This window comes from Eubalaena glacialis, chromosome 1 (assembly GCF_028564815.1).
Source record: "Eubalaena glacialis isolate mEubGla1 chromosome 1, mEubGla1.1.hap2.+ XY, whole genome shotgun sequence".
NCBI classification, from domain to species: Eukaryota; Metazoa; Chordata; class Mammalia; order Artiodactyla; family Balaenidae; genus Eubalaena; species Eubalaena glacialis.
In genome coordinates, this window is record NC_083716.1 from 23033943 (window position 1) to 23047954 (window position 14012).

Sequence of the window (14012 nt, forward strand, 5' to 3'; positions counted from 1 at the left end):
TCCCTTTCCCACCCTGTGTCCTCAAATCCATTCTCTACGTCTGCGTCTTTATTCCTGCCCTGCAGGAATAAAGGTTCATTAGTACCGTATTTTTAGATTCCATATATGTGCATTAGCATCCAGTATTTGTTTTTCTCTTTCTGACTCTTCACTCTGTATGACAGATTCTAGGTCCATCCACCTCATTACAAATAACTGAATTTCGTTCCTTTTTATGGCTGAGTAATATTCCATTGTATATATGTGCCACATCTTCTTTGTCTGTTCATCTGTCGATGGACATTCCATGTCCTGGCGATTGTAAATAGTGCTGCAATGAACATTGTGGTACATGACTCTTTTTGAATTATGGTTTTCTCATGGTATATGCCCAGTAGTGGGATTGCTGGGTCATATGGTAGTTCTATTTTTAGTTTTTTAAGGAGCCTCCATACTGTTCTCCATAGTGGCTGAATTAATTTACATTCCCACCAGCAGTGCAGGAGGGTTCCCTTTTCTCCACACCCTCTGCAGCATTTATTGTTTGTAGATTTTTTGATGATGGTCATTCTGACCAGTGTGAGGTGATACCTCGTTGTGGTTTTGATTTGCATTTCTCTGATAATTAGTGATGTTGAGCATCTTTTCATGTGTTTGTTGGCAATCTGTATGTCCATTTCAGAGATGGCTCCCAGGTCCTTGAGAAAGGCATTCCTGGATTGCAGAAGATTTACATCTCAAAGGTGCAGAGAAAGAATTTACAATCGCAAGTTTCTAAAGTAGATGCTCTAAGAAAAGGGAGGTCAGAGCCTGAAGTCTGGAAGAAACCTGTCTAAAGTTTAATTAAGCTGAGGGGAAAGTTAAGACCATTATGGTCAGACTGAAGGAAGTATCATATTTGGGAAGTTGGCAGAGGAAAGATTGTCTGCCCAAAGCCACACAAGAGACTGGAGGCAAGAAAATTTAGTTTGCATGGTTTTCCTTAATTTGCTTCAGGGCTCAGGTTTGCCTTTAAATACAAAAAAGAAAATGTAAATGTATAGAATTCATCTCTCAGCAGCTGCAAAAAATACATACATTACTGGTGTTTACCCTTTTCAGTCCTCCCACACGCATCCCCTATTTGTTGAATAAACTTAGGGATAACGTTTCTCTGCACTGCTGTTTAGCATGCTAAGTAATTACAAAGGGAGCCACACCATTTGTCTCATTTGTGTCTTTTTATTAAGATAAATATCTTCTTTTGAGATGAAGTCTCCACAGTTTGGTTAAGAGGTTTGGGCAAAGTGAAAATGGCATACACATGCATCTTCAAAGTGAAAAGTTGGGACTCAGTGGGTGATTCCTTGGTGCTGCCATTTACAGTACTACTAATTAGTATGCATTTCATTCTTCTCCATCAGAACTGAAATGGGGATATTCACCTAGGTGGCCACTGACTCATAAAATAGTCAAACTTTGAAAAATACATCTTTGGAGTAAGCTGACTGCCATAAGTACAGGCCTGATCATGTAAGAGTCTTCAGTGCCTGCGCCTGATAAATCTTTAGCAGTGTTAGGCAACGCACGAGTGGGTTTTTGTGTTTCCTGAACGTGTCATCGGCATTGCCGATGTTGCTAAACCCCTCCTGAAACAAGGAAGAAATGTTTGTTGAATAATAAAATGCATAAATTACAGAGAGCCTCCACTGATATTTATGCATTTATTTATTCAACAAACATGTATTAATTAAATGACTCCTAGTCATTGAAGATCTAACATGAACTGGGCACCGTCCCAAAGGGCCAGGAACACAGTGCCCCCGTCCTCATTGAACTAATATTCTTCTGTGGGAGACAGACAGTAAAAAAACAAATTATTTATTTATTTATATTTTTATTAGCGTATAGTTGATTTACAGTGTTGTGTTAGTTTCAGGTGTACAGCAAAGTGAATCAGTTTTATATATACATATATATATTCACTCTTTTTTAGATTCTTTTCCCATATAGGTCATTACAGAATATTGAGTAAAGTTCCCTGTGCCATACAGTAGGTCCTTATTAGTTATCTATTTTATATAGAGTAGTTTGTGTAGGTCAATCCCAGTCTCCCAATTTGTCCCTCCCCCGCTTACCCCCCAAAACAAAATAATTTTAAAAGCAGGAAGAATAAAGAAGACAAATAGAGTCATATGGTGAAAGGTGTTAGAGTTGGTGAAAGGGAGGATACCTGAGGTTGCTGGTGGGAGGGGTTTCTCCCAGGAGAGACTGAAGGCTGAAAAGGAGCCGAGAAGGCTGTCATCTGGGACTTGGAGGTGTGCTAACATGGGAAGGAACACAGCATATTGAGGAACACGGGGAAGGACGGGGTCGTGGAGTGCAGGGCAGCCTGAGGGACATAAGACAGGAGGGAAAGTCGGCACTGGATTGTGTGAGACTATGAAGGCCATGATATGAATCTGAATCTTATTCAAAATGCAACGTGGAGCCTCCAGCAGATTTCAGGGGAGCGATGTGATCTGAGTATACCATGTGCTAAGACCCCCCAGGGCTGTGCTCTGAAACTCATCATCGTACTAGGGCCAAGGCCATGCCAGCCAGCCAGTGACTGAGTGCGGTAGGAATGCTAGGCTGAACCCATTCCTGGGACGTGGGGCTCCTCTGGCTGACTTTGGCTCGTGGACTTCCCATCAGTCTCGCTGAACCTTCCTCCCTCTCTTGCACTAAGTGTCATATATGCATCACGGTCTGGCGGTGCTTCAAGCTCCTCTGACTTCCTCCCCATATTCTCTTATAGACAAGAGAATTCTTTTATTTCTGCACAAAATCCTTGCTTTTATAATTCCATCTACTTCCTGGAGGCCCAAGATTAACTCAGGGGCTACTGTGCCAACTAACAAAACCCTTGAATTAAAGACCTGAAAATTCCTTTAAATGAAACTTCCATGCAAACGGAATTTAGCAATAGAATGACTACAATGATGACTATAATTATATAATCATATAATAATTATTATGATGTAATGATAATGAAGGTATGTGCCCAACACAGTTGTACCATAAGAAAGAAAATCAAAACGTGGTGGGGGAGATTATTCAGTCAGTAAATGCTTGAACTAGAGCTTGAACGTTGTGTGCACAGAAGGTGAGAAGGATGGGGCATTCTAGGCAAGGGGCAGTGTGTGCAAAAAGGCCCAGGGGCATAAACCTGCGATGCTGTCAGGGCACTTCAGGTGTGCACAATTAGTGTCCAGGAGTGCAGGGGCTAGAACTGGGAACAGTGCACAAGGCTGTGGGGCTAAGCATGGGCCACAGAATAGGGCTTTGGTCTGGAAAAGGAGCTGAGAGGTAAGAGGGATGGGATATTGAACTTGCCTTGTACTACAAGGTCTCTCTGGTGAGTATGAAGGAAAAGGACCCTCCATTAGGGCTCTGCATAAAATATAAAGTACAACAGACTTCTTGAGAGACCTATCTGACTTATAGTAATCCCCCTACTGTTGTATTTCCAGAGGAATTCCGATCTCTTCGCCTGTCCTTTTCTCCAAACCTGGACGACTACAACCCGGACATCCCTGAGTGGAGGAGAGACATCAGCCGAGTCATCAAAAAGTCCCTGGTGGCGGTGAGTGCAAACAACTCCCCTGGCCCAGACCCTTTTCCTCTCTGTCTTTACCGAGCTTCATGGAGAGGGGACCCTTGCTCAAAGAAATGGCAGGAAAGAGCCGGAGGCCAGGGGAAGTGGGTATCATCTGTCTGATACCTGCAAAGCTGAGCCCCATACGTGCAGACACGTCACCGGTGCTATGGGGGGAAATGAAATTGAGTAATCAGCGGGTCCTTACCCCTTGTGAAACGCTTGTTCTGCTTAGAGAAGACGGCCCTGGAAATATGTGACAGTCACGTGGCAGAGTTCATGATTAGCCATTGGTACATGTAAAAATCAGCTCCTGTGCATCATACTGGCACAGCATGAATACAATTAGTAAGAGCAGCCTGGGTTCCAGCTTCATGAATGGCCAGCACGACAGCACAGTGAGCGCTCAGCACAGGAGGGTAGTCATCTTACTATGTCCCAATTCTTTTTTTTTTAAATTAATTAATTAATTAATTAATTAATTAATTAATTAATTAATTATGGCTGTGTTGGGTCTTCGTTTCTGTGCGAGGGCTTTCTCTAGTTGCGGCAAGTGGGGGCCGTTCTTCATCGCGGTGCGCGGGCCTCTCACTATCGCGGCCTCTCTTGTTGCGGAGCACAGGCTCCAGACGCGCAGGCTCAGTAGTTGTGGCTCACGGGCCCAGTTGCTCCGCGGCATGTGGGATCTTCCCAGACCAGGGCTCGAACCCGTGTCCCCTGCATTGGCAGGCAGATTCTCAACCACTGCGCCACCAGGGAAGCCCCTCCCAATTCTTTTAATGGCGTTTCTCTCCCACGACAGCCCCAAGAGGAAAGTATTATTGGGAGTTCCCTGGTGGTCTAATGGTTAGGATTCAGCGCTTTCACTTACATGGCCCAGGTTCATTCCCTGGTTGGGGAACTGAGATCCTGCAAGCCATGCAGGACGGCCAAAAAAAAAAAAATGCGGGGGTGGGGGGACCTAAAAGATGCTTAAAAAAAGAGAAAGTATTATTGTCTTCATTTGCAGATTAGGCATTTGAGGTTCAGAGAAGTTAAATAACTTGTCTAAAGCCTCACAGCTAGGGCTTCCCTGGTGGCGCAGCGGCTGGGAATCTGCCTGCCAATGCAGAGGACACGGGTTCGTGCCCCGGTCTGGGAGGAGCCCACATGCCGCGGAGCGGCTAGGCCCGTGAGCCACAACTACTGAGCCTGCGCGTCTGGAGCCTGTGCTCCGCAACAAGGGAGGCCGCGATAATGAGAGGCCCGCGCACCGCGATGAAGAGTGGCCCCCGCTTGCCACAATTAGAGAAAGCCCTCGCACAGAAACGAAGACCCAACACAGGCAAAAATAAATAAATAAATTTAAAAAAAAAAAAAAAAAAAAAAAGCCTCACAGCTAATAAGTGACAGAGCTACAAAACTGAAGTAAAGGATCTGAATCCCATGTCTGGGTTTTCACATATGAAGCACAGCCCCGTCCAGTTCCTGGGAGAGTAACAAGGTGGTGTGGTTCCTCCCTCTCTGAGCAAAGGTCACCTACAATTTGACAAGACACCCTCTTCTAGGCACATTCCCCCCTGCATACTCCACTTCCATGAACAGTCAGAGGAATGGGATATCTGCTCATGGAGCTGCTTGGATTTATTGCACAAACGCAGAAAATCAGAGATGACTTTTCCCTAAAGTCTATTCTTAGCGCCAAAGAAAAGTCAATTTAGGATTAGCTATACATTCTTTCCTGCACCCAACACATGGTGTCTCATGACCCAAAGGGATAAGGAGAGACAAAGGCATTCAGGTAACCCCTGCTCAGAAAACAGATCTCGCATCCAGCCTTTTGGCAAAGAGCTGGCCTTCCCCGTATTCATACCATTATCTTTGTTGATATTTAGCACTTACAATATTCCAGAAACTCTTCTCAGTGTTTTGCATTTTTAAACACATTTAATCACAAAACCCCTAGCTTATGATGTAGATAGAATAATTATTCCCACTTTACAAGTGAGAAAACTGAATTTAGAGGCAGATAACTTACCCAGTGCTGTACAGTTTAAAATCAGGCTCTGGAGTCAGACCATCAAGGTTTGAATCTTGATTACCACTCCACTCTGCTGCTATCCTTTGCCTTGTTACATAGAGAGACAGGAATAAATGGAATAGTGGGGTGGAGAAGAGTTATCTTCTGTGCCTCTGGGTAAATGCCATCTCACCTTTATCTTTCTTAATGACTCTCAGCATCCATGATGTTATCGGTGGCTAAACATTATGGCCAGCAGGGGGTGCAGCTACCAGACCACAGGCCCAACTGGAACAGGCCCTTTTGCCCTTGGAGCTGTTTGTCCCTGGTGTGACAACTGGTTTCTCTCCTTTGCTGTCCAAGAGAGATGACTTATACCCTTCAATGAACCCACAGCTCACCTCCTTCAGTCTACGGCGTTCTAGAGATCCATGTCCCTGTAGATCTCCTAGGCAGGTATCCAACACCCCCAGGTGATTTATCAACCAGGCATTAGCTCAGCAGTGGTGTTTTCCAGGCTGATTTCTCTTCCCATTAATTGTCTAGGGATCAGATGCCCTGAGGCTGCACCTTTCCACCAGCTGTCCAGTAGGCTAGAAATGACTGCTCATTAATATTTCTAGGCCACTGCATAGCATAATCAGCTAAATGCAGAACAAACAGGTTGGCTCAACATCCCTCAGGATAAGGGGTGATGGGGTGGAGGGAGTTTTAAAGACTCCTTGGTTACCCAATCCTAAGAGGCAGCTGAGCCAACCCTGGTTCCTAGCGCCCCACTCTGTCTTTGAGATCAGTAATTACACTTGGCCACTTCTTTAAGTTCTGAAGTACCCTATTGCCAAGTGTCTCCTAATAAGCTCTATAAGAGGTACAGCCGGCAGTCAACTTATTTATAGTTTTCTTCCTATTCATTCTGTAACACAATTTGATATAAAATCAACTGCCTTTTCCTCATTGATTGGGATTTTTCTATTGACATTTTGCAATGGAATCTTTAATTGAATGTCATTCAGTAAACAGTTTTGTTGATGACAAGGATGGTTTAGACATAAGCTTTGAGTTTAAAATCTAAGATGGCCGTAAAACAGTATGATATCAGCTGGGATAGGAGCTGCTTTGTGATCAGTGTCAGGAGAAGGAAGGCAGGAGAGTGCTGGTTCAGGACAGAGGCATTATGGTCCGACCAAGGTTCCAAACTAAGTGTCACCACTCACTACGTAGATGACCCTGAGCCATTGTTGATCTTGCCTCCATCTACTGTCTGTCCTGTAGCAGAAATAGGGATGCCCCGCCCAGATCCCCATTCCGGGAAAGACTGTTATCTTAGGTACTGGGAGTGCTGTGGGCAGAGGCTTCAGCGGCCTTCCCCATGTCATGTCCCTTTCGGAGTGGCTCACGTCCAATGACGCGGTTGTATAAAGGCCTGGCCACTCAGTTCAACCTCAGACAAATCTGAAGGGCCATTCTCACTCCTTACAGGATCTTCTGAGGCTGTTGTTGGCCTTTATCACAGCTCAACTTCTCCCTCTGCCCATTCCTGCTTCCTGGCCTTCGCTCCTATAGATGTTGATTCCAAGAATGTCCCCTAACAAACACCCTACGCACTAAACTCAGAGCCAGCTTCCTGAAGACTCCCAACCCATGATCTGTCTTCACCTGCACAGAGAGGCATATTAACACTTGCTCCAAAGAGTCGCTGTGGGGGGTTGCATTACATTATATTAAGAAGTTGCTTAGCACAATGCCAGACACATGGTAAGGACCCAATAAATGGAATTTCCTGCTACTTCAAAAAAAATCTAAATGTAGATTTCAGAAACCAACAATCATCTAATTGGGAAATCATGAAAAATACTCTGAAATAAGTGAACTTTACGAGGGCTCATGAAGGATAAGTAATGTCCTAGCAGCAAATGTATAGAAAAGACATTCTGGGGAAGATGGCATGCACAAAAACATTTGCAAGAAAAGGCTGGAGTACTGAGAAATTGTACATGAGTCTATTTGGCTAAGCGTAAGATGACATTATGAGTTGTGGGTAATTAGTTTAGGAAGGAAAGGTGGGACCATATTGCAGAAGGCTTTGAATATATAGTTAACCCAGTTGGCAGTGGGAATTTGTGCATGAATTTGGACATGGAAACACAGTCTGCGTTGGACTGGAAGATAAATCTGGAAGTAGTAGCCTGTCTGCTGGAGATGGGAAGGCTGTTGTAAAACTTGAAGGGAGAGAGTGTAAAGGCTAAATTGAGGTATTAACAGGGGGGGCATTTAAACAGGAAGGAACCAATAGGATCATTCGTGTGGAGGGTGACTTGTCAAGATCTCATAGACTGATTAGATAGGACATGGAACGGAGAGTGTGGTGCTGGAGATGAGATAAGGCTCCCAGCTAGGGTATCTGGGAAAGGAGTGGCTCCGGTCACCCACGTGCAGAATGAAGATTTCCGGGGTGAATATGAGAAGTTCTCATAAAACAACCAAATGACATTCTGACTTGGCCGCTGGAGAGAGAAGCCAGGATTGTAGCTGTGGATTCTAGAACCATCTAGAGAGTGGGCTCAGGAAAGAGGAAGTTCTTGAGTGAGTGATATCTATGATTTTAATAGAAGATTCCGTGCAGCAGAGTGAAGGGCTGAGAGTGCTTCCTGGAACGGGCTGGTCGTCAGGGTCTGACGCTGTGGAGAACTCAGCAGACGCCTGGGGGCTATGGTCTGGGGTTAGGTTAGGTGATGGAGGTGTGCCTGGTCAGTTTGGAGAGTAACTCTAATGCTTCGAGGAAGAAGGAAGCTAGGTTAGAAAGTGTTAAGGCATGAGGGGCAGAAGATAAAGCTCAGTAAGTGACGGCCTTCTCACTGGCAAGGTCCACTTACTTATACAAGGCAGGTACTGCTATTATTCCCACTTTTTAATTTGAGGAGATGCAAAATGTTTAAGGTCTCACGGGGATGGAGCTGGGATCAGACCTCAGAGTCTGACTTGTACCCAGTGGTGTCTCTCACATCCCTCCCCAACTGGTGTACTCAGGACCCTACTTTCCCACCCCACCTCCACGCCCTTGTGTCTTCTTCCCCCCACCCCAACTCTCTGCTGAACACTTGGCCCCTTCTCATCAACTTTCCTGCGGGACTCACATGCGCCTCTGTGTCCCTCCCTCAGGCCACCGGGGTTCCGGGCCAGCACATCTTGGTGGCGGTGCTCCCTGGCTTACCCACCGCTGCCGAGCTCTTTGTCTTGCCCTATCAGGATCCCACAGGAGAAAACAAAAGGTCAGCCGAGGACCTGGAGCAGGTGAGTCCTCAGGTGATATTTCGGCTTCTCCCAGCAGTCTGAGCCACAACCCTGCTAGTGTCTGACCACGACAGCAGCTCTGGGGGATCTCCACTTGGGAGCAAGGGTGCCAGCTGTTTGTGGAGTCTTCCACTTTCCTGTCCTCTGTTGAGAAACATAATCTGGTGATTTAACTACAGCTTCACCAAAAAATATGTGCAAGAGTGTGTATTGTCAGCAGTGGCTAAATCACTCAGAGTATATCCCACGCTGTGGGATACTCTACAGTGTTTACGATGAATGAGATAAATCTTTGTGTACTGATGTGACAAACTGTCCAAGATATTAGGTGGGGGAAAAAAGCAAGAGGCTACACAAGACATAGAAGTCAAATCCATTTATATCTTGTCTCACACACTTACATCATAGGAGTACCATGAGAATCAAAAGATGTATCTTTTTGAAAAGGTACAACTTTCATACAAATCATGAATCACCACCATACTAAGATGACCTGATTTGAGCTTATAATAAATGAGTAATATTGGCTCCAGGCACCTCTCCTTGCTACGTGGGGTCTACTCTCTCCTCATCTCCACCACCTCTGAAGTATTAGGGTGTCTGTGTGTGTGTGTGTGTGTGTGTGTGTGTGTGTGTCTGTGTCTGTGTCTGTTTCTCTCTCTTCTGCTCCCTTAGGTCTTTTTTCCTCCCTTCCTTCCTTTTAACTTCAAAAGATTATCCAGTCTCTATAGTGAAGATTATTACTATGATGATGTTATCGTTGTTCTTATTCTTCACCCATTCAGTTAAAATGATCAGTCTTGGTCTGGTTCCCCTGTTAAAAACTACATGATTTTGGTTTCTCAATTCTTTCTGGCAGATAGATTAAAAATAGGATTCTTCTCAGACACTAAGTAAATATTGGCTTTCTCCCTTCCAGTACTTGGAGCTTTTCAGTTTACTTAGAATAAATCTATAATCTAGTCCCATGATCTCTAGTCTCCAAGATGGCTTGAGAACCTCCTATAATAGCCTTATTAACAACCCCAAATTATAGGCTGGCCTACCTGCGAGCACACCCGCCTTTTAACTGCCTCTTTTTCACTTGGCAAAAGACTCACCTCTCTATTGTTTTCCATGTGCAAGTAATTGAGTAACTGGGCTGTCAAGGAAAGCCCCACTGAACCCCATCTCCTAGTGAACTGTAGTTAGAGGTCGGGCAGCAGGGAACCCATCAGACTTGCATCTGACTTTGCTCAGCCCTAGCTCTAGACTTCCCACTGTATTCTACAAATTATTCTCTGCACCTGCAATTCAGTGGGAGAAAGAATGGATTATTTCTTATCACCACACTGCTCATGAGACCTAGAGGAGAGGTAGATCGCTATCCAAGGCATTTAGGTAGGGACGCTTATAATTATTCCTCCTCTGGAAATCTTATGGATTGTCCATGAAATCCAGAATATAGTCTTCTCTATATGGAAGAGTCCAGATTTAAAGCCAGCTAATTTCCCAGGTACCACATCATCTGTGCATCCCTATTTCTCATACTTTTCATTTTTTCTCTAAAATATATTTTCTAGATGTTTCCTTGAGAGGAAATGTGGAAAGAAGAGGGGTGGGTTCTCTGAAACTTGGTTTACTTGTGTATCTTGCTTTGACTGTCTATTTTCCCTAGAGTTCTTCTTTCTCTTTATTCGGTCTTGTCTGAGTGGCTCCTCCAGGGACACTCTCGGAGACCTGAGTAATTGTCCCTGAGGCAGCCTGGTATCAGGTATTGATGAGCCATTTAATTAGAGATCTAAAGGCAGCTGGCTTGGCTTGTGTGAAAGCTGTGGGACTTAACATTTGGTACACATGTAGGGAGTCCAGACATTTTATTAGAAAGACCACAGGGTTGGAGAAACATAAACCAGGTTTCTAGCTTCAGCTCTTATGTTCATTGTGTATATCTTATAGATGACAAATATTCAGAAAAGTTAAGTAATTCAGCCCAAATCACATAATCTGTAATACCCATCTCAGAGGGTGTTTGAGAGGTCATTAAAGAAATGATACAGCAAAGCCCTTGACCTATAGTAGATACTCAGTAAGTGGTAAATAGATGGTGGTTACATTTATGGACATTTTGTGATAGGAGGAGAGTATATGAGAAATGCCAAAAAAAAAAAAAAAGGAGGAGTATTAAAGACTAGTATCGTCCAGGGCATGTATTGGAAGAAAGAGGATGGTGACAATAGGAGAAAAAGATTAATGAATGAAATTGCACAAGAGAACAAGGGCAACAGGAAACAGAAAGAACATGCATGAATGAGTAAACTGGAGGGAGATGACTCATCTAAGTTATCATGCAGATGGATGGCATTAAGGGAAAACAGAGTACCAAGTGAGAGATTGTAACTCTGGTTAAGGGAATTGCCAGTGTAGCAGCCTTATCCAGGACTCAAACTAAACACAGTGACCAAACAAATGCCGAACCAAGCACATAAGAAATCAGTGTCTTATGGAGAGTATCATTACCCTGATTAATAAGTGCAGTTATGAAATCAACATACAAATTAAGCCTTGTATCAAGAACCAGCAAAATAGGGGCTGCCCACAGAATCCTATAGGTTTTGTCCTAAGAAGGGTCCTTTAATCTTTCTCTCTGACTCAGTCACTCTAGAATGAAGAAATTCAGGCCCCAACAGGGAGCTGTGAATTGCCTGAGGAGACACAACTCTTCAAGGAAAATGAGTTTCTGGTTCTGTTTCTGCAACTAACTCTCAAGCCTAGCAGTCCCCTTGCTCTGCCATGCTGAAGATGTGTATTTGGGTACCACTTGACTTCTGTGGGCCCCCCAGGATACCAAGGCTGTTGTACCAGGAAGTGAACAAGAGATGTTTTGCTTTGGGCTTTTGCAGGGTTTTTTCCCTGATGCAGTGAACATACATTCTATTCAAACAAATTTAAGGGGAAAAGGTGAAGTCATGAGCTTCTTTAGTTGGGAAGTCCAAGGATACAGTTCAGGCGTGGATGAACTCAGAGAGGAAGCGTCACCAGATTACTCCCCTGTCTTCCTCTCTCCCTCTTTCTCCATCTCTTTTCGTTGCTACCACATTGAAAGTCTGCCTGAGAATGAAGCCAACACATAGGAAGACAAGAATGGCCACAGGAAGCCCCAGTCTTTTATTTAGTCATCTTATTAGCCCCATTCAAAAGACAGTGCCTCTCCCCTGAGTGCACCCCAAGAGCCCAGGGTGATAATTCTCACTGACTCAACTTGGCTGAAGTGGGCATGTCTTAACTAGCCTGGTAATCAGAAGACCAGAGCTCCATTAGTGACAACTCAATGTTTTATACCCTCCCTGGATCAGGAGTTTAGGGAGCCCTTCCTAAACCAAATGGGCAAAGAATAAATAAGGATATGGTTCCTTAAAGAAAAATGTGGGGGAAAGAGAAGGAACGGGAGGCAGGCAAAAGCAACTGACTTCCTCTGTCATAAATTACATAGAAATTTCAACTGAATGCAAAATAAAACCAAACAACAGAAAGGACCCCACTCCTTTAAAGGCTGCACTCTGAATCCCAGATGGAACTTGGGAAGAGCTGACTTTATCCCCCCTCTTAATACTCTGGCCCCTTTCTTGTAAAGATACTGCACAGAACTCCCAGCAGGGGAATGAGTGGGACCCTGGCAAGATGGACCCTGAAGACTGTGAGGGCAGGGCCCCAGCAAAGGGCTCTGGGCTCTCCTCCCTCAGCTTCCTCTAATAATGTTCCCAGGGGAGGAGAGATGCTGGCTTAGTTGGAGCTATCCTGTCTGTGAAATAAATTGAAAATTCCTCACAGTGAGAAGTACTTGACCTTGTTATCCGGATAACATTGGGCTGGGTTAATCAAGTGACCTCTGTCTGGGAGGGTTCCACCACTCTTTACTTTGCATCTCCAGAGAGTGAGAAAAGTCTCACTTGCCCTTAGCTGGCCTCATCAGGGATAGGGCTACCCTGAAGCCAGCTGCTCAGGTGTGGAGCAAACCATACCCTCTCCACCACTGTACCCCCAGGCATCTCTCTGAGTCCTCAGATTTGTATCTGCCTCTCCTGGAAGGAGGAAGGACCATCATGCTCTGGGTGTGATGCTGTGCTGGGGAGATAGGGAGCCTACGTGGTGTTGTCTTGCTGAATTCTTAAAGGGCATGAGCGCATTTAAAAGGAACAAAAAGACTAAGGACAAAATGTCAACCACCAACAAGGAATTTCCTCTTCGGTTGTTTGTGTTACCATATACATTTGACAGATGCAGAATCCAAAATCCAGGGAAAGGAAAGGTGCCTCTGGAAATGGAGCAGTCTATTGGCAACATTTTTAGAAATTAAAGATTCATTATGAAATGTAATAAATCATCTCAGACTATTTTCTGTATACTCAGTCTGCCCTGTTCAGATTTTTTAAAGCGAGGAATTGAAGAAATATTTTGGAGTTCACAAGGAAGGTCACTAAAACAGGAAACTGTAATTGAAAGAATAAGTAAGAGTTGAGCCAAAGGAATATGGCCAAAGGAGAAAAAGAGAAGCTTAGAGCTGGTGATGGGGAATCCAACGGAAGGAAGTGAATATGGACAAATTATTTCTTCATTATGTCATCCAGGAAAAACCTCTTAGGCACTTTAATCAAGCTGATTCTGTCATGCTAACAAAGCAGAGAATTGTTAAATAGAGTTCATGTTTGGCTCCATTGCTTACTCCAAGTTTTATTCCAGAAATCATGCTATATGAATTGAGAAAGATCTTTCTCTGTTGATTCCAAAAGTAATATCATTCAACTACTCTTTGAAGGGGCCTTCATAACTTAACAGGATCAGGATTGACTGACTGGGTCAGTTGCAAGGTCATCCCAGGCAAGTTTCCCTCTAAACATGGCACCAGAATGCTATTTATGTTCAGTAGGGTTTGCATCCCTCCTCCCAACTTCAGAGATAAGCATTAGTCATTTGGCCCAGTGTAGCTTTGCCATGGATAAATCTGCCAAAGCCCATTTTGAATCTGTAGTTTCACTTTGTACCACTTCTTTGGGTTTCATGTTTCATAAATTACCGACTGCTGTGTTGTCCTTAAACTTCTCTTTCTTCGTGTTTCAATGTTTAACACTCCATTCTAATGATCTG

The 14012-nt window shown here is 44.2% G+C and overlaps 1 protein-coding gene across 5 annotated transcripts in view; it reads left to right on the forward strand.

Annotated features, from left to right (window-relative positions):
• Positions 1–14012, forward strand: part of SORCS1 (sortilin related VPS10 domain containing receptor 1) — a 559510-nt gene that overhangs the window by 520837 nt on the left and 24661 nt on the right. For all 5 annotated transcript variants that reach the window (XR_009701631.1, XM_061197256.1, XM_061197118.1 and 2 more), the window contains 2 exons: positions 3474–3586; positions 8757–8888. Coding sequence is in view for 4 of the 5 variants with exons in the window: in XM_061197256.1 (XP_061053239.1) it covers positions 3474–3586; positions 8757–8888 (245 nt within the window). In the remaining variant the exon portion in view is untranslated. The remainder of the gene's footprint in view (positions 1–3473; positions 3587–8756; positions 8889–14012) is intronic.